At 27.1% G+C, this 18,073-nt stretch overlaps 10 protein-coding genes across 10 annotated transcripts; 6 read left to right on the top strand and 4 right to left on the bottom strand. All coding sequences in view use genetic code 12, as the record gives it.

Moving 5' to 3' along the window:
- Nucleotides 1-30: 30 nt before the first annotated feature.
- Nucleotides 31-1,560, bottom strand: THI6 (bifunctional hydroxyethylthiazole kinase/thiamine-phosphate diphosphorylase; the record flags this gene model as incomplete). Its single annotated transcript, XM_051763547.1, has 1 exon — nt 31-1,560. The coding sequence occupies one exon, from the start codon at nt 1,558-1,560 to the stop codon at nt 31-33; it is 1,530 nt and encodes a 509-aa protein (XP_051620375.1).
- A 566-nt stretch (nt 1,561-2,126) lies between these two features.
- Nucleotides 2,127-3,533, top strand: KGF54_003004 (alcohol O-acetyltransferase; the record flags this gene model as incomplete). The annotated part of the gene is made up of 1 exon (XM_051763546.1): nt 2,127-3,533. The coding sequence occupies one exon, from the start codon at nt 2,127-2,129 to the stop codon at nt 3,531-3,533; it is 1,407 nt and encodes a 468-aa protein (XP_051620374.1).
- A 57-nt stretch (nt 3,534-3,590) lies between these two features.
- KGF54_003003 (RNA-binding protein) lies at nt 3,591-4,136 on the bottom strand (the record flags this gene model as incomplete). Its single annotated transcript, XM_051763545.1, has 1 exon — nt 3,591-4,136. One exon carries the CDS (start codon nt 4,134-4,136, stop codon nt 3,591-3,593), a length of 546 nt encoding a protein of 181 aa, XP_051620373.1.
- Nucleotides 4,137-4,303: 167 nt separating this feature from the next.
- Nucleotides 4,304-7,324, bottom strand: TFC4 (transcription factor TFIIIC subunit; the record flags this gene model as incomplete). The annotated part of the gene is made up of 1 exon (XM_051763544.1): nt 4,304-7,324. One exon carries the CDS (start codon nt 7,322-7,324, stop codon nt 4,304-4,306), a length of 3,021 nt encoding a protein of 1,006 aa, XP_051620372.1.
- A 929-nt stretch (nt 7,325-8,253) lies between these two features.
- On the top strand, nt 8,254-9,252 carry KGF54_003001 (uncharacterized protein; the record flags this gene model as incomplete). Its single annotated transcript, XM_051763543.1, has 1 exon — nt 8,254-9,252. The coding sequence occupies one exon, from the start codon at nt 8,254-8,256 to the stop codon at nt 9,250-9,252; it is 999 nt and encodes a 332-aa protein (XP_051620371.1).
- A 247-nt stretch (nt 9,253-9,499) lies between these two features.
- Nucleotides 9,500-10,090, top strand: KGF54_003000 (TRAPP subunit; the record flags this gene model as incomplete). The annotated part of the gene is made up of 1 exon (XM_051763542.1): nt 9,500-10,090. The coding sequence occupies one exon, from the start codon at nt 9,500-9,502 to the stop codon at nt 10,088-10,090; it is 591 nt and encodes a 196-aa protein (XP_051620370.1).
- A 481-nt stretch (nt 10,091-10,571) lies between these two features.
- KGF54_002999 (uncharacterized protein) lies at nt 10,572-12,068 on the top strand (the record flags this gene model as incomplete). The annotated part of the gene is made up of 1 exon (XM_051763538.1): nt 10,572-12,068. One exon carries the CDS (start codon nt 10,572-10,574, stop codon nt 12,066-12,068), a length of 1,497 nt encoding a protein of 498 aa, XP_051620369.1.
- A 289-nt stretch (nt 12,069-12,357) lies between these two features.
- KGF54_002998 (uncharacterized protein) lies at nt 12,358-13,713 on the top strand (the record flags this gene model as incomplete). Its single annotated transcript, XM_051763537.1, has 1 exon — nt 12,358-13,713. One exon carries the CDS (start codon nt 12,358-12,360, stop codon nt 13,711-13,713), a length of 1,356 nt encoding a protein of 451 aa, XP_051620368.1.
- A 299-nt stretch (nt 13,714-14,012) lies between these two features.
- On the top strand, nt 14,013-15,731 carry USO5 (Uso5p; the record flags this gene model as incomplete). The annotated part of the gene is made up of 1 exon (XM_051763536.1): nt 14,013-15,731. One exon carries the CDS (start codon nt 14,013-14,015, stop codon nt 15,729-15,731), a length of 1,719 nt encoding a protein of 572 aa, XP_051620367.1.
- Nucleotides 15,732-15,765: 34 nt separating this feature from the next.
- Nucleotides 15,766-17,136, bottom strand: KGF54_002996 (uncharacterized protein; the record flags this gene model as incomplete). The annotated part of the gene is made up of 1 exon (XM_051763535.1): nt 15,766-17,136. One exon carries the CDS (start codon nt 17,134-17,136, stop codon nt 15,766-15,768), a length of 1,371 nt encoding a protein of 456 aa, XP_051620366.1.
- Nucleotides 17,137-18,073: the final 937 nt, after the last annotated feature.

Below are 18,073 nucleotides of genomic sequence, written 5' to 3'. Positions count from 1 at the left end.
ATTTTAGTTGCCAAAAATTTAATTTAATTTTCATTTATGAGTTAAAGTATATAATTCATCTAAAAATTTAATCATAAAAGATCCTGGAGTATTTGTTTTGGCAGCAGCGTTTTTTCCAGCTGTATTATAAACATTTACAGCATCAACAGTTGCTGCATACAAATCTCCAACTCCTAAACTAGCTTCAGCAGCTTCAACGGCCAAAAATGATGCAATTGTACTACCTAATGAGCATCCGGTTCCAGTGATGTTCCCCATTAGTTTACTTCCACCTTCTATAGTAGTTGATCTACCATCGTTGGATATTATGTAATTTTTAGGGCCAGTTATAACAACAACGGATAAAAATTCATCAGCAATTTCTTTAGCACACTTGAACAATGTATTTTCATCAATTTTAGCAGTTGAATCAACGCCTCTCATATGATTTTCATTTTTATTTTCATCATTACAGGCAGAAGTCAACTTCCAAATACTCATAATCTCACCCACATTACCTTTGATGACTGACACATGACCTTTATTTAGCAATTTTTTACAAGCTTCAAATCTTGCTTCAGAAGCACCACATGCAACTGGATCAAATACAATTGGTTTTCCCGCTTCATTATATACTTCAATAGCAGTTGTAAACACTTTCATTAATTCATCATTTGGAGTCCCCAAATTCACAACTAAGGCAATGTTTGGAACATTTGTAACAAATTCTTTGAATTCTTGAGGTAACTCTGACATTACTGGTGAAGCACCAATTGCTAACGTTACATTTGCACTAAAATTTTTAACAACATTATTTGTTATGTGATGTACCAATGGTTGCAGTTTCACCATACGATTAATGCTTGCAGATAATGGTAACACATCTTTATAAATTTCAGTATGAGCCCATGCTGGTTTAGTACTTAGCTGTTCACATAATTCAACAGTGGATTTTCCCGCATCTTCGCTAGCCATAATACATGAAACGATAGCTACACCATCTATTGCTTTATCTTCGACACTACATAACGTTTTTACTCTTGCAGCATTTGATCGATTAATTCCACCAATAGCCACCGAATGAATGGGACTTTTTGATTTTTTGAGTTCATGTAACATTTTTCTTATTCCAATTGGTCCAACACCCTCTGGGTTTGTAACATCTTTCTTAGTATTTGTAGCAAAAACAGTCCCTAACCCAACATAATCGGCTATCCCTTGCTCCACCACTTCTTGAACTTCTTTTGTATTTGAACAAGTAACACCTAAGATCTTTTCAGATCCAATCATATTTCGAACAGTAGCTGCAGGCATATCATCTTGACCTACGTGAACTCCTTCAGCATCTATTGCTAATGCAACATCGACTCTATCATTAATTATTAAGGGTATACGCTTAGCTTTGGTCAATTTATGTACTTCCTCTGCCCTCTTTATAAAATCTCTAGTGGATAATGTTTTTTCACGTAATTGGACAATTGTTACCCCATTGTTAATAGCAGCCTCTACTTGTTTCAAAAAGGTAGAAGACTCCGGGATCATGGTTGAGTCAGTAACCAAATAAACTGAATAGTCAACCATATTGCTATACTTTAATGCTTTAGTGGAACTGAATATTTGTTTATTTGAACATTTATAATTGTACAGTATATTTATTCAGATCTTGATCTTGCACAAATTAAGTTGAATAAAAATATGCGCTTACAAGGACAATAGCATTTATATATGTAAAAAACAAAGTATTAGTTCAGTTTAGAGTAACAAACACATATAAATTAATTTAGCTTTATATGAAAGAAAGAGCTAACAAAATGAAGCTGTTTGATCAATATTCTGTAATTTTTAATAGATAATCTAATGATTGAGATCTCAAATAGAACCTGAAATAATAGTTTTAAGATCTAACTAACATACAAGATAAAATCATAGGTAAGATAAAGTAGCACGACTAATTTTACTCAAAAAGGGTTTCGGTCCCCACAATTCATAAAATAATAACGTTCTCAAATAATATTTTTCACCACAACAAAATAATAATGAAAAGGCTTGATAAGATATCATAGTATTTAAATAAATGAATTTTCGCATCCAAATTCAACTTTAGCGGCTTTTTTAGTCAGATCTTGTTATCAAAAAGTTAAAAAAAAATGGTGATAAAACCTCAACATATTCGGAAACCAGAATTTAATGAAAGATCATATATCTGTAGAAACGATGGAAAATTTTACAGTAATTTCAATAACTCAGCAAAGTATAGTAAGAATGTAACAACATCTCATTTGTCAATTGCTTTAAGATCTTTAATTTTGAAAAATAGTTGGTTCTGTCATAATTTTCTCAAAACACTGCATACCAATAGTAAACTACACAATTATCATAATTGGGTCGTTAGATATGTAAAGGAGATTAAATTTAATGATGTGGTAGAGTATAAGAAAATAGATGTATTTGATGAGAATTGCCTTGAATATATGGATAGTTTCGTAATTAAAATGAATGTTGAAAAACCGCTATGGAAAATAATTGTATGGGAAGAAAATAATGGTGAACAGTTAATTTCTGTACTTTTTGATCATTCTCAATTTGATGGTTTGTCAGGTGCACAATTTCAGAAAGATTTAACGAAAGAGTTGTCGTTAGTGAAAGATGATAAAAACGTGATAGACATCTTATTTGATTATGAAAAAGATTTTGAATATTTACCTCCCGAAATTTGGCCAGCCACTGAAGTATTGACTGATTTATATGTTCCAACTTATACAAATATGATAAACCATTATTTAACAAAATTCGTGCCAGGATATTCATCATTATCATCTTGGCTTTATAAACGAGATCCACCATTATATGCAAAACCAACGTCACTTGATAGGACGTTAAAATCCAAATACAAATTATTAAAAATCAATTCAGACCAAATGACAAAAATATCAAATTTTTGTAAATCCAATGGCATAACAGTGACTGCTTATTTAGACGTGCTTTTCCTTGAATCGTTACAAGAAACAATATTCAAATCACTTTACCCAAACAAGAAATTCAGTACTAATTCGTACGTAGCAATCAATGGAAGAAGATATTATAATGATGATATAAAAAATTTCAGATATGGATCAATGGTATGCGGGAATGACTTATACTTACCACCAATTAAAGATCCTCTTCAATCAATGAAAGATTTCAATTACCAACTTAATCAAGATATTAAAAACAAAACATATTTTAAAGTTATAGGAATGATTCAATTTAGACAACTTTGGGATTTCTTAAATGGTAGAATTGGCAAAATAGGTGTAACTCCAACATTAACAATATCAAATTTAGGTATAGTTTCAGACTCCAATGACGAATATAAATTTAAAGAAATGTATTTTGGGGCAAATGCAGGATTAACATTTGATTTTGTTATTGATGTAACTACTTTATCTAATAATGAGATGACTATTGTATTGGCTCATATGCCTGAATATGAATTGATGTTGCATGGTAGATCTGCTATTGATAGATTATATAAGTTGTATTTGCATAAACTCCTTGACGTAGATACAAATTAAATTACAGTGTTAAAATAGACAAATATATGACTCATGAATTGGACTACTCTCTTGTTCTTATTTTACTTCTTCATCAACTGCTATTACTTCTTCCTCTTCTTTATCTTCATTTAATCCACCAATCTCTTTCAAAAACACATTAATATCATTATCTTTAACTTTCCCCATTTTCCCCATCAATTTTTTAGTATTTAAAATACTAAACTCTTCACATTTCTTAATAGTCCCACTAACATGAATACAACTCATTACTAAATCAACACCATCAATACAATTAATCATACTCATTGCTCCAATAATAGTTTCAAATTGTGATCTACCACATCGTATTATTCCAGTTGAAGTTTTGTTTGAAAAATATTTTATTGTCATAAGCATCCCCGCAGATCCTGATCCTACATCCCCGTAATGTTCGTGTAGTGATTTTCGTATTGCGTGTAGTATTGTTTTGTAATTTATGTTTTGTGGTGATGATTTATGTAATGTTAAAAGAACATTTGTTTCCGATTCGATATATTCTTCTAATTCTTGTTGTGACGCGTTTTTGGGGGTTGGTGGATAAAGTATTTCAAATAAAATGTATCTGTGTTTTATTCTGACCATATTGATTAAAATTGAGGGTAGTACTTATCGATGTAATTTTAGTATACAAGTTGTAAAAGTAATATTACAAAATTTGTTTCAGTTTGTAAGGCTACCAAAAAATCACGAAATTTTTACAACCATTTTTAAAATTCATTAATCATTATTATTTTATAATCTTCATCTCGTTATATAACTAAATACTTTTCAATTATTTCATTAGCTAATTCTGCACTTCCATTAATGGTATAAATCAATTGTAAGCTATAAGCAGCTTCCCATTTCAAATCATAATCATCATTTTCATCCAAATTATTCTCCAGAATCAGCAAGACTTTCTTGTAATATTCAATAGCTAATGATGTTAAACCTATCATATGAAACAATCTACCAAAATTATAATCAACCTCTTGTTTTTCATAAGGACTTGAATTAGTTTTTAATCTGTTTTCTCTATATTCTAAAAATATACTTATACCTTGAAGTAATTGAGCATTTCTATTTGAACTTAATCTTTGCATTGATCTATGAACGTGAGCTAATGCTAATATTAAACAAACCATTGGATCTTTGCTAAATGATTCATATGCTCTATATATATAAAAAGCAACTGATGTATAACTCTTGTTCATCGATAATAAAACTGAATAAATATAAACTAAATCAAGATGAGCAGGACCTAATTTAACATTAGTTAAATCTGCAGTAATATTTGACCTTCCAGTAATTACTTCATTTTTGTAACAAGAATCATAAGATTTTAATTGACGAAGGAAAAATTTTTGATGATTATAATGAGCAGAAACTCCAAATTCTGTTATCAATGAACAAAAAGCTAAGAAAAACTGACACATAAAAGGTGAAAATTGATTATTTAATAAAAACACTCTTACTTGGTGAAATGCTACATCTGATGATCTTGGTTGTGGATATACAAATGACAAAGTTAATAATCTTAAAACTGCTTCTTTGGCTTTATCATGAGCGAATAGATTTGTTGCTAATGCAATATCTATTATATCAGTGGCATAAGCTGGATTATTTTCATAAATTGATTGAACTAATGCAAATTGAGCAAAAATGTCAAACCATTGATTATAATTTATTCCTCTATAATCTGTTTTGGAAACCAATGTTTGTTTTGTATATGGTTGTTCTTCATTAATACCCTCTAATAAATTGTAAGCTCTTGCTAACTTGTCATCAAGATTCATTTGAGTATTTGAACGATACCGGATAATACCTTTAAATCTCTTGGATTTATCTTTTGGGAAGAAACTTTTAACACTAATAAACATTTCAATCAATTGTGAAGCTAATTGAATCCATGCTGATATAGCTACTCTATCACCCTCATTAACAGCTTCTTGTAATTTTTCCATACGACGATATTTTTCCAATACTTTTGCTGTAGCATTTGCTTCAATTTCTTGTTTTTCATGTTCACTGAGTTTGGCTCGTTTTGAGGTTTTCCTAACTTTATTTTTAATAATTGACATCTTTCGGAAATCTTCTTTTTCATCAATATCTTCCTCTCGACCAATTTTTTCTTTTGATCTTTTAATTTCGTTAATTAAACATTTAGCTTGTATATCATCTCCTAAATGATATAAAGTCTCAGCTAAAGCTAATTTATAATCAACATTTTTAGGATCATAATTTAATAATTGAGAATAAGCATGTTCTGCCCCTTCGTAATCACCAATCTCAAAGTAACATTTACCCAAATAACCAACTAAATCAGTTTCAACCATATCTGGAGAAGCCAGTGCTTTTTCTAGATAAGTAGTAGCTTCTTCAAAATAACCAGATTCTGCTAGATTTCTACCGGCTTCATAAAACAAATCGGCAATTTCATCTTGATCACCGATCAACAAATAATTGAAATGCTGTAATGCTTCATCTTTTTGATCTAATCCCAATCTTAATAATCCCAATTTGAATCTAATATCAATTGGTAATTCATATGGTTTTGTATTGAATAACTCTCTATCATCCGGGTTCAATTTTAATTTGTTATTGAATCTTTTATCAGCATCAAATTCATCATCTTTATCTTCATCCCATAAGTCGTTGTTTTCAGTCATCCTTCCTTGAATCCATCTTGCAGCTAATTTTAAAACTTTAATACCCATTTTAAATGAACGATGTTGCATATGTAATTCCAATAAAATATTTAATTCTGGCCAGCCAAAATCTGGATATACTTCATCTGAACTTGGATCAGGTAGAATATTACTATCCAATATCCTCATATATAGATTTATTGCATCGTTCAATCTTTTTTGATCAACATAGACACCAGCTAAATATTTGACAATTGTTGAATTTTTAGGCCATATTTGACGTAATTTTTGAAATCCATCTAATGATTTACCGTATGATTTTTTATCTTTATATAATAGTGCTCTTTCCAAAATATAATTTGCACTTTTATTGATATCTGGTGTTATAGCTCTTGAATAACAATATATAGCTTGGTCAATATGGTCCAATTCAGCAGATAATTCAGCAACTTGACCCCAAAATTCAGTATCCCAAGGATGTAAATTAGCAGCTAATAACCAAGAACTACAACATTCATTTAATCTACCCATATTTTTATAAATTTCACCTAATGCTTTATATGCACTAAAATTTCTTGCATCTCCCTTAATAACTTCTTTATATAATTGCAAAGCAACTTGTAAATCACCTCTAACAAATGCTTCATTAGCTTCTGATAAATTTTGTCTGACTACTGGATCTAAATCTCTGTTACTTTCTCTCGTCATTTTTTTTCTATAATATCCTTTATTAGCAGTAGATAATTTTTCTCTTCTATTACGAACTTTAAAATTACTTGCACTTTTCAATGCATCTTTAAAATCATAATCTTCATCATAATCATCTTCTTCTGCATCTGAAAATTGTAAAAAATCATCATCTAAATCATCATCTGAATTGGTGAATATATAATTTTCGTCTTTGTTGGTATCTATATCCATCCCATCCTCGTCCATTGCAAAATTCTCCAATTCTAATTCATTAATTGCTTTATCTAATTTATCATCATCTTCGTCGTTATTATTATTCTCTTCTTTAGTTTGATCTGCTATTATTCTATGACTTGTATCACTTTCTCCTACTAATTCTGGATCAATTAAACTAGCATTAGTGTCACCATCTTCTATATCATTATTGCTCGGTAGTCTACCATTGTTTGACATTGTATATGATTACTTTTTATAAGTTGGTTGTAAATAAATTTGAAATATAAGTATAAGTAATCAAATGTTTCAGATTAATTTTCTTTTGTTCTTGTTTTTGATTTTGAGACACAGACATTAAAAAAATTAACTACACTAGGCTATTTGGTAGCTCGTAGACGGTCCATAAATTTTGATTGTTAGTAAATTAATAAATTAATAAACTAATATACTGGAATTTCATATCCTTTTAACCCCTTATTCTTTTTATGCATTGATAAAAGAATATAACACAGAGGGACCAATTTTTTTAGATTTAAAAAGTTTAAATAGTTCACAGTCCATTCTTAAATTAGATTGTGGGGGTTAGACGTTACTGCTCTGCGATAAATTTACTAATATAGACTCAGAAAGTACTTTAAAGTTTACCAATCTCTCAACTATATATACTCTATTATTGATTATGAAGAATTTTTATATAATCTCTTACTACTACGAATATTAATTTCTTTGAAAACTATTTCATTTTTCTTAGATCTCTATAATAATAAAAAAATAAATAAATTTTATATGAAGATCATAAGTTTTGTTAGCAAAAAAATAATAATATTAGTATTACAAGAAATGAGTAAGTTAGTGAGTGAGAGAAATTTAAAATTACGAGTCTTCATTTTATTTTATAACTTCCTTAATATTCTTTCTTTAATTCATTAATCTATCAATTAAAATCTATTACATTATATTATCAATTCATTCTTTTAATTATAAAGCTTAGATCTTAACATAGTGTAAACTTATAAACAATTGCTATCAACAAACTTACAACAAACAAATATATTATTAATAACACGATTATATATATTTAAATTATACATCATTATTTATATTATTATTATTTATATAAACTTTAAATTTTGAAAAAAATCAAAACAATATAAATACTATCCATAATGTCCGATCTTAGAAAAATTGCATTATCAAATACTAATTTAAAAAGTATGAATGATTCACCAATAAATTCAGGTGCATCAACTCCAATAAAAGGTAAAATAGAAAAAACTGATTCAATTTTAAATTTAACAAAACCAGAATTATTTGGAATATATAAAAATGATTCATATGTTAATTTAAATAAAGATATTGATGATACATCAGACTTGGATTTAGAAATTTTAAAAAAATCAGATACAAATGATTCATTATTATCACCAAGTATTTCTAATACAAGTGATTCAAATTATTATATACCATTACCTGCAAAATTAATGATTTTATCAAGTTCAGCATATATTTATAATGAAATTATTAAACATATAAACTATAATCATTTTAATGAAAATCAATTGGTTAATTTTCCATTAACTATAACTCATGTATTTCTTTATGCATTTGTATCAAAATTTAAAATTGGTAATTACATAAATATTGATGATGAATTTTTAAAAGTTTTTGATAATATTTTTGCATTAACTTTACAAGGTTTATTAATGGCTTCATTACATCCAATTTTTGATAGAATATTGCCAAGATTTTTAACAAAAAGATTATTATCATCAAATCCTCAAAATCAATCATCATCATCGTCATCATCATCAAATCAATCTAATTTCTTTAATGATTTAATTAGATCATGTATTACATTTTTAGGTATAAGTTATGCAATAAGAAAAATAGAATGGAGTAGTTTTTTACAAGTTTCAATTATTTGGTCATTAATTAATCCAGGATTATGGTTATTATTAGATGGTACAATTTCAGGATTTTTATCTTCATTGTTAGTTTCATCAATTGCTTGTGTTAGTATTTATACTCAAAATTATCAATTTATAAATCAATATTCAAAAACTTCTGATGATATTATAGCATTGTGGTTATGGATTGGATCATTTTTCTTTTGTGGTATTATAATATTTGGAAAAATTGGTAGAGGAATATTTGGTTCAAAATGAATTTAAAGGAGACAAATAAATATTTACAAAGATATAGATAAATAGTTTTTAAATAATTAATTTATTTTCAATTAAAAGTAATGAGTAATTCGAGAAAGTGTAGTAAACTAATTGATATTTAATGTGAAATTCTTATTGTACATGTTTCGTATATTTAACTGCGTAAGTTACGACAGACATTTTTTCAGAACTATCAATTCTCAATTTTTGAAACAACAGAAACAGATCTTAATCACCAAATCATTCAATGACAATATATTCATTCAATATCTTTGATCGCCATTGTAATTGTATATACATTAGAGAATTTATACTGCAACCGCAACAACTGCAACAATTACCCTCATCAAACTCATCAACATCATTAAGTTCAACTTCATCAAATCAACAAGGTTCAATCAATAAAAATAACTATGGCAACAACTCCAAACTATTATTTGGTATAATATACTCGCTAAATCAAATTTCATCAAAACTAGCATCTCCCCATCCCGACTCAAATGAACAACCAAACGAATTAAAAACATTCACAATAGGAACAGTTAAAATCCATTTTTGGGAATCATTAACTAAATTTAAATTCATTATAGTAACAGACACAACCGTAACAAATTTACAAAATGAATTATGGTACATTTATCTGAATTTATTTTTGCGGTATGTTGTTGAAAATCCTTTACTGCCAATTGAATTTAAAGTTATTGAAGATGATGAAAATTCAAAAAATCAAAATAATGTTGAAAATATGAGAGATAATGAACAATATGGGAAGATTAATAATGGGAGATTTATTGAAGAGACTGATTCGTTTTTGAAGTCGTTGCCTATTTTTGTTTAGTGTTGGTGAAATTTTAGAAATGTATAGAATAAGTAATAATTAATGCATAATAATTTGCATGAATTTGTAAACAAATTTTTAGAAAAAATCTTATGTAATTGTTCCAGCTAAGTAATTTATTCAGTTAAATGATTAATCTTAAATTATATCAAAATGCATTCGAATTGACGAATGAGATCAGAACTTCGAAAGCAGAACCTAAAGACTACTTTATCAAGAATTTTTCAATATTGATGTAGAGATTTATCTTATCTTATATTACATCTTTACTACAATATATAAATTTACGAATGGAAATTGCCGTAAAGCGCAAAAAAGAAATTATTTAAAACACTTTTTAATACAATAGCTGAATTATAAAATGAAGTTAAAATACCATAAGAATTAAAGATGACTTTTTTCTTCACTAAAAGATAGTTCATGAGTCAAAATTTGATGCTTTCTTTGATACAACATTTATAACAAAAGGAGAAAGAAAGAGATGGGTCTATTAAATTTCGATGAAAGACCTAAAATTTTCAAATCAAGTTTTCATGAATTAATAGTTGTGACGTTAGTATGTCTTGCACAATTCTTGACACAAGCTGGGATAACTATGTGTTTGAGTACTATGAATATCATCCTAAAAGATTTCAAGAACTCAGACTCATCATCTTTAGCAACTTGGTTTATGGGTGGTTATGCATTAACTGTGGGGAGTTTTATTTTAGTTAGTGGTAGAATTGCAGATTTATTTGGATTGAAGAAAGTATTTGTCATAGGTTGGATTTGGATTATTATATGGTCGATTATAGCTGGTTGTTCATATTATACAAATTCAATTATATTTTTCATTATATGTAGAGCATTTCAAGGTATTGGATTTGCATTAATTTTACCTACTGGTTTAGGTATTTTAGGTCACATATATCTGAATGGTGGTAGAAAAAATTTTGTATTTGGATGTGTTGGAGCTAACGGTCCAACTGGAGCTTGTCTTGGAGCATTAATGGCTGGTGTTGTTGCTCAAACTTGGTGGTGGCCTTGGATTTTTTGGTTATTAGCTATATTTTGTTCTATTTTATTGGTTTTATCTGTGTTTTACATACCGCATTTTGTTAGTGATCAACAAGAAGGTAGTACTTTGGAGAAGATAGATATACCTGGTTGTATCCTTGGACTTGTTGGATTAATACTATTGAATTTTGTATGGACACAAGGTCCAGTGGTTGGGTGGGGTAAAGCATATATCATAGTATTATTAGTTATATCAGTATTTACAATCATTGGGTTCTTTATTTATGAGATAAAATTTGCTAATTATCCGTTATTGCCCAAATCAATTTTCAATATTAAAATAGGGCTTGTTTTAGCATGTATGTCATTTGGATGGGGGTCATTTGGTGCATGGCAATTTTATTATTGGAATATTATATTAAATTTAAGAAAATATAGTCCTATTGAAGGTGGATTAACGTATATTCCCTTTTTAGTACTAGGTATAATTGCATCATTATTAGTTTCATTTGTTATATCTCATACTAAACCTTCATTTATTATTTCATTTTCATCATTGTGTTTTATGATTGGCTGTATAATGTTATCTGTTACTCCAATAGAACAATCATTTTATAGGATGACAATGGGGCAGATGTTCATTTTATCTGGAGCGATGGATATGTCATTCCCCTCAGCTACTATAATCTTAATGGACGTATTAGAAGAAAAAGGAATGGCAGGTTCATTAGTGTCTACAATTGTTAATTATTCAGTAAGTTTGTTTTTGGGAATGTCTACATGTGTTGAAATTGAGACTTTTAAACATAATCAAAATTTGTTGTTAAGTTACAGAGCAGCACTTTATTTTGCTACTGGTATTGCTGGTTTAGGTTTTATTTGTTCTTTGATATTTATATTTGTTCAAAGAGATGATATAAAGGGTACAACTGCATTTATAGAAGTTGATAATATTGATGAAAGTTCAATTGAGAAAAAGTAAAATAGATTTAGATAAAAAAGTTATAGAGTAATAAATAATACTAGTTATATTAATGTTATTTTAATTAACCCTCAAAATATAATAATTCTTTTGACTAAAGAAGTATTATTTTAATTTTAAATGAAATATTATATCTCTAATGACATTTAGTATTACGTGGAGCTAAGCAATAATTCCCCTTAATGCTACCAAATATTTACGCCATTAATTCAGAAATGTTTAAATTTTCAATGTTTACATCATTCACATTTCCACCAAAATTAGCAACTCAATTTATACAAAATCAAACATGATTGGAAAACTAATCGTACTGTTGACTTCAATTGCATCTTTATGTCAAGGTAGAGAGTTTTATTTAGGTACATCATCAAACGCAGCATGTTTAACAATCACATCACCAACAACGATTGAAATTACAAAAACAATAGGTCAAGAATCACTTCCAATAGTGGTATTTGACTACAAACATAGAAACTTACTCAAAGAGTTACCTAATTTTGACTTTTTGACTACTGATGCTAAAGTTGATGAATATATAGAGTATGGAGAATTTGTATTTGACTCACCCAATTCAGTTCATGCTTTCAAAGATGAATTAAATAAAGTTCCTTTGAGGTATAATGTTGAACCGGGAACTTGGTGTATATATACCCCAAAGACATCATCTTATGAATACAAAGTGGAAGTTGCAGAAGATGGATATTATGAAAGATATGATGATTTATGGTGGTCAGGTATAAATATAGTAGTTTCTTTATTTTTAGCAAGATTATTCAATTTTGGATCAAATCCTCCAATTATTTATAAAGCTGCTACTTTGGTACAATTGGCTAAAGTTTCAGTATATGCAACATCGGCTTTTTTTACATTTTTAAATGAACCAGTTTTAAAATACGCAGAATATGTTGTAAAGGGATTAGATGATATTTTCACAATGATGTTTTTAATGGGATATGGATTAACTTATGGAAATTATCGTGATCAAAATGTTAAAAAGATTTTGTTTTTCTCATTGTTGATTGTATTACCATCATTTGCATTAAGATATTTTGATTTAAAAACTAATATCAACTCTATTGAAATTAATCATCAAGGGTATAATGTTGTTAAGGGAATATTAGGAGCTTCTGGATTTGACGCATTAAATCAAATTGAAAAAATTACATTAAAATATAAAATTAATACATTTAGTGGACCAGTTGCTTTATTGTTTGCAATTTCAAATTTTGTTAAAGTTTTAGTTTATTCATTATCAATCCGTTCAACTTTGAAAAAACTCAAGCAAATAAATCCAACAGCAAGAAAATCTTATTCATTAGTAGTAATCGTTTGGTTATTTGCTTGGTCATTAATCAGTGCAGCATTATCACCACAATTATTCTATAATTATCCAAACACCACAAATTATGCAAATGTCTTAAACAATTACTTGGTTGAAGCTTTAAGAAATAAATACATTATATTTGCATTAGATGAATCTCATTGGATTGTATTTTGGTTATTGTGGTATTTTGGAAAAGGTTTATTGGTTGATAAAGAAGTTGTAGAAGTTAATGAAGTTGCTGCTGTTAAAGTTAAACCAAGTGAGATTGATGCTATACCAGCTGTTACCGATGTTAAAGAAGAAACTAAAAAGGATGAATAAATCATTTCTTTGGTTAATGATTATTCTTTGTAAATTAAATGTATGTATAAAATTTATTAGATTATAAAGTACCATAGATTTTGTGTATTATTATTATTATTATTATTATTATTATTATCATTTTGATTTTGTGTACTAAATTAATTGTAAACATTCAATGCATTATTTATAAATATTATAATTCCAAATTTATACAGTCTATAGTTAATCATTTGTTTCAAATTGAAACAATTATAAAACCGATTATTACATAAATGATATAAAAAGAACCCGAAATTCTCCTAAGAAAAATATATAAGATGGAATCACATGAACTACTAACCCCACTACAAGAAAAATCACCAAATAAAATGAATAGATCACCACCTAATAGAAGATCATCATTAGGTTTCGAAATAGTTAGTATACCAACATCAACAAATTTCGAAACCAAAATCCCACAACCTCCACAACAACAAGAAAGTTTCCAATCAAGAATTTTATCAATGCAACAAAGATTAGCAAGAAAACCGCCACCATCAACTTCATACCAAGTATCATCATACCAACATCCAAATTTTACAACAGAATTACAAAATACAATATATAACATAACTGAAGAAATCTCGAAAAAGCAAGAACAAATAGATCATTACGATATTGAATTAAATAAATTACGTCAAATTCATAGAAATTATCAAAAAAAAGTATCAGATATAAATTCAGAATTTATAAATTTTCAAGCACAATTTGATTATTTTAGTGAAGAAATTATAAAATCAGTTGAAAATGAAGAAAAACTTATAGAAATTAAATTAAAAGAAAATCAATCAAAATTAGATAATCAATTTAAAGAAATTGAATTTGAAATGTTAAATGAATTAAATGAAGTTAAAAATTTTGATTATTTTGGATTAATTACAAAATTTGAATCTTTAGAAAAATTGGAAAATGATTTAAGTTTAGAGGTTCAAAAAAAGCAGTTCAAAGTAAATGAGGAAATTGAAGTTGAAACTACTTGTATCAAGAATGATTATGAGAAGAAAGTAATAAGTTTAAAAGAAGAACTTACAAAGAGTGATGAAATACTACATCAAAAACAAGTTGAATTTGATTCCTTAAACAACTCATTTCAAAAGGAATTAGATGACCTAGACGTATACAACTCCAAAATAGAATCAACAAAACAACAAATCACAACAATAGAACAGTCGATGACAAATTTCCATGAAGTCAAAAATAATATGATAATAAATATAAATCAATTAGATCAAGAACTCAATATCAAGTCCCAGCAATCAAACCTAGAACAAAAAGAATACGATGAAATCCAATCAGAATATCAAAACCTACATTCAAAAATTCAAAAACATGATGAACATAGAAGAATTTTAGAAAATTCAATAATGGATTATGAAAATAAAATTAGAATTTATGGAATTTCAAATCAAGAAGAACCAATAGATAAAATCACTAAAATTTTCAAATATGATACTCCTTCATCTTTTATAATTGATGAATTTTTATTATTTGTTGCTAATGTTTTCAAAGGTATAAATGTATCTATACTTACTCAGTTTATATCAGGTAAATCAATAATCTTACAATCTTTACAAGGTTTAGTTCACCAAAATATTAAATTAGAGTATCAATGTATTAATGAAACTAATGACTTATTGACTAACTCAAGTTTACCAAAAGATTCACTATTTAGTAGTCAAAGGATGATTATTGATGACATAACTCAATTTGAACTGATTATTAATGGTATAGAATCCACTGGTTTGGTAATTCATATACTTACAATTAATGGAACAAGAAATAGTAAATCATTCGAAAGTAAATTGGTGGTATTAGATACAAGTCAACTAGATGCTAATTCTCAAATCAGTATACTAAACAAATTAGCATCGAACAATTTCAAGATAGGATCCTCATTAGATCAATTAATTCAATGGATCTCAATTAAGAGTAAGAAACTAATAATTTCAGAACTACAAAACCAAGATATTTTAAATGCATTAAAATCATTGAATTGAAATTCAAACTAAATAGCATATCTATATAGATCATTTACATGGTTGAGATTAAATCATGTAATACCCATTTCAATTCATCATTTGTACCTATATGAGCATCCGGTCTAGGTAATGGTTGTTGTTGTTGTACTTGAGTTGGTGACGAGGCAGATGAATTATTTGATTGATCTGATTTTTTATTTGAATCATTATTATTATTCTCATTACTATTGGTATTGTTGTTGGAATTATTAGGAACTGATGTATCTATTGGTTTTTTTGTAATATATGATATAGGTTTTGGTGGTAATGTATAATTAAAATCTTTACCTTTATAATCATCATTTTCTAATAAAACATTACTTAATCTTAATCTTGGACCATTTGGTTCTATTAAATATGGAAACATTTCAAAAGTATCATTTAAATCTTCAACAGATAAAATTATATCTTTACTATTTTCAACTTCTTCATATTTCCTTTTCTTCGATGGTGATGTTTCTAAATCTTGAGTTGGTGGTTTATCATATGGGACATAATCATTATTTGTATATTTATTTTTCCTGTATTTTGCAACATCAATTGCACTTTCAACTATATTTTTTAAATGAGATTTTAAACCTAATAATAAAACTTCCATTACTCCTGAATTTAATCCACCAGTTAAACCATGTTCTCTCATTGTCATTAACATTAATTTTGATGGATTATCAGCATCGGGGATTTCATAACTTTCAGTTGATATTGGTGCATTAATACCATTTAATACATCTTGTTGCCATTGTACTAAATTATTTACTTGTAATTGTTGTTGTTCTTTATCTTGAATCATTGGTATTTTAGGTAAAAGAGTATGTCTAGTTAATGTAATACCAGCATTTAATTTATTTCTTTTACCTGAATCTCTTGTTATATTTTTAATTCTTCTTCTTTCTTTTATAGGTAATCCCATAATATTCAGTTTAAATTTTTCATATTGAGAACTTTTAACATTTTTTGATGTTTTTGATAATTTTTTATTCCAAAATGATGCTAATTCATTTGAAAAATTTAATGAACTACTATTTTTTAAACTATTTGCAAAATTTAACATTAATAATTTATTATGATATTTAAATAAATTTTCAGGTTTTAATATGGGATTTATAATATCAATTAATTCAGGTCTTGATAATTTACCAATTAAAAATAAACTTAAAGTTTCATGATATTTTTCCCAATCCTTACCTAATTTACTTTGAAATTCTCTTATTAGTTTTTCTAATTCTATTCTTTTACCTGATTTATCTCTTGTTGATTGAACATTAGTTGATGTACCGTTCTTTTGGATGCTAAAATTAGAAGTGGTAGTAGTAGTATTAGTAGTAGTCGGTACTACTGAAGTATTATTGTTTGTCGTCGTCGTCGTTGTTGCCGTTTGAGTCATTGAATATTATAGTATAAAAGTATTGAAAAAATGATAAATTTAAAATTAAAAATGAATGAATTGAAATAATGATAAATGATATAATATAAAAAACTGTATAAATTTAAATTGCTGCAAAAAAATCCTTATGAAAAATAAAACTGAAACTTGGATATATAAAAAATGTTTAATGATAAAAATTTAGTATGGGGAAAAAAAATTATTAATACAAAATAATAATACAATAATAATATAAATTTGAATAATTAAATTATATAATGATATAATATGAAATAAAAAGTTGTATGAAACTAGTGAATGAATAATGTATAGTTTGTTTATGTAGTATTGATAATAATTGATTGATAATGATTGATTGATTGATTGATTGCTTGATTGATTGATTGATATAACTTGATTCAAATTTAATCAATTTATCTATGTCTATTCTTAGGCTTTTTTAATTTTAATTTTTTTTATTTTTCTTCTTTTGTTGAAGATTTAATTATAATTAAAATTTCACTACCAATTGATCAATAGTTTAAAATTAATGGAGAATCTAGAAGTGTGTAATAATTGATAATGAGTGATAATGTATTCTAGTTTCAAAATGTTAACCGTATACTTATCGAAATAAATTGCAAATACCATTTACAATCGGTAATTGAACTTTACATCCAATAGGAAATCATTATTATTTAGCGATTTTAACAAGTCCGTATATTCATATAAGTTGTCAAAAAATATATGAATAAATCCGAGAGATAAAGTTTTCGTATATTTTAATTGAAGGAGTTTAAGCAATTAAATAAGTCGAGTCCAATTAATTTGAATAAATCATGAATCATCAAATGAGTCGGCCCTAAAAATTGATTATAATATAATATGTCAAACTAATTAAAATTTGAAACATAAGATTTACTACTTACTAGTAATATATATGTAATGTATTATGAAT

The sequence above is a fragment of the Candida jiufengensis genome (assembly GCF_024610255.1).
Source record: "Candida jiufengensis strain CBS 10846 chromosome Unknown scaffold3, whole genome shotgun sequence".
In the NCBI taxonomy this organism is placed as follows: Eukaryota; Fungi; Ascomycota; class Pichiomycetes; order Serinales; family Debaryomycetaceae; genus Lodderomyces; species Lodderomyces jiufengensis.
Note: the sequence above shows the minus strand (reverse complement) of the source record. Positions and strands in the feature narration are given on the sequence as shown.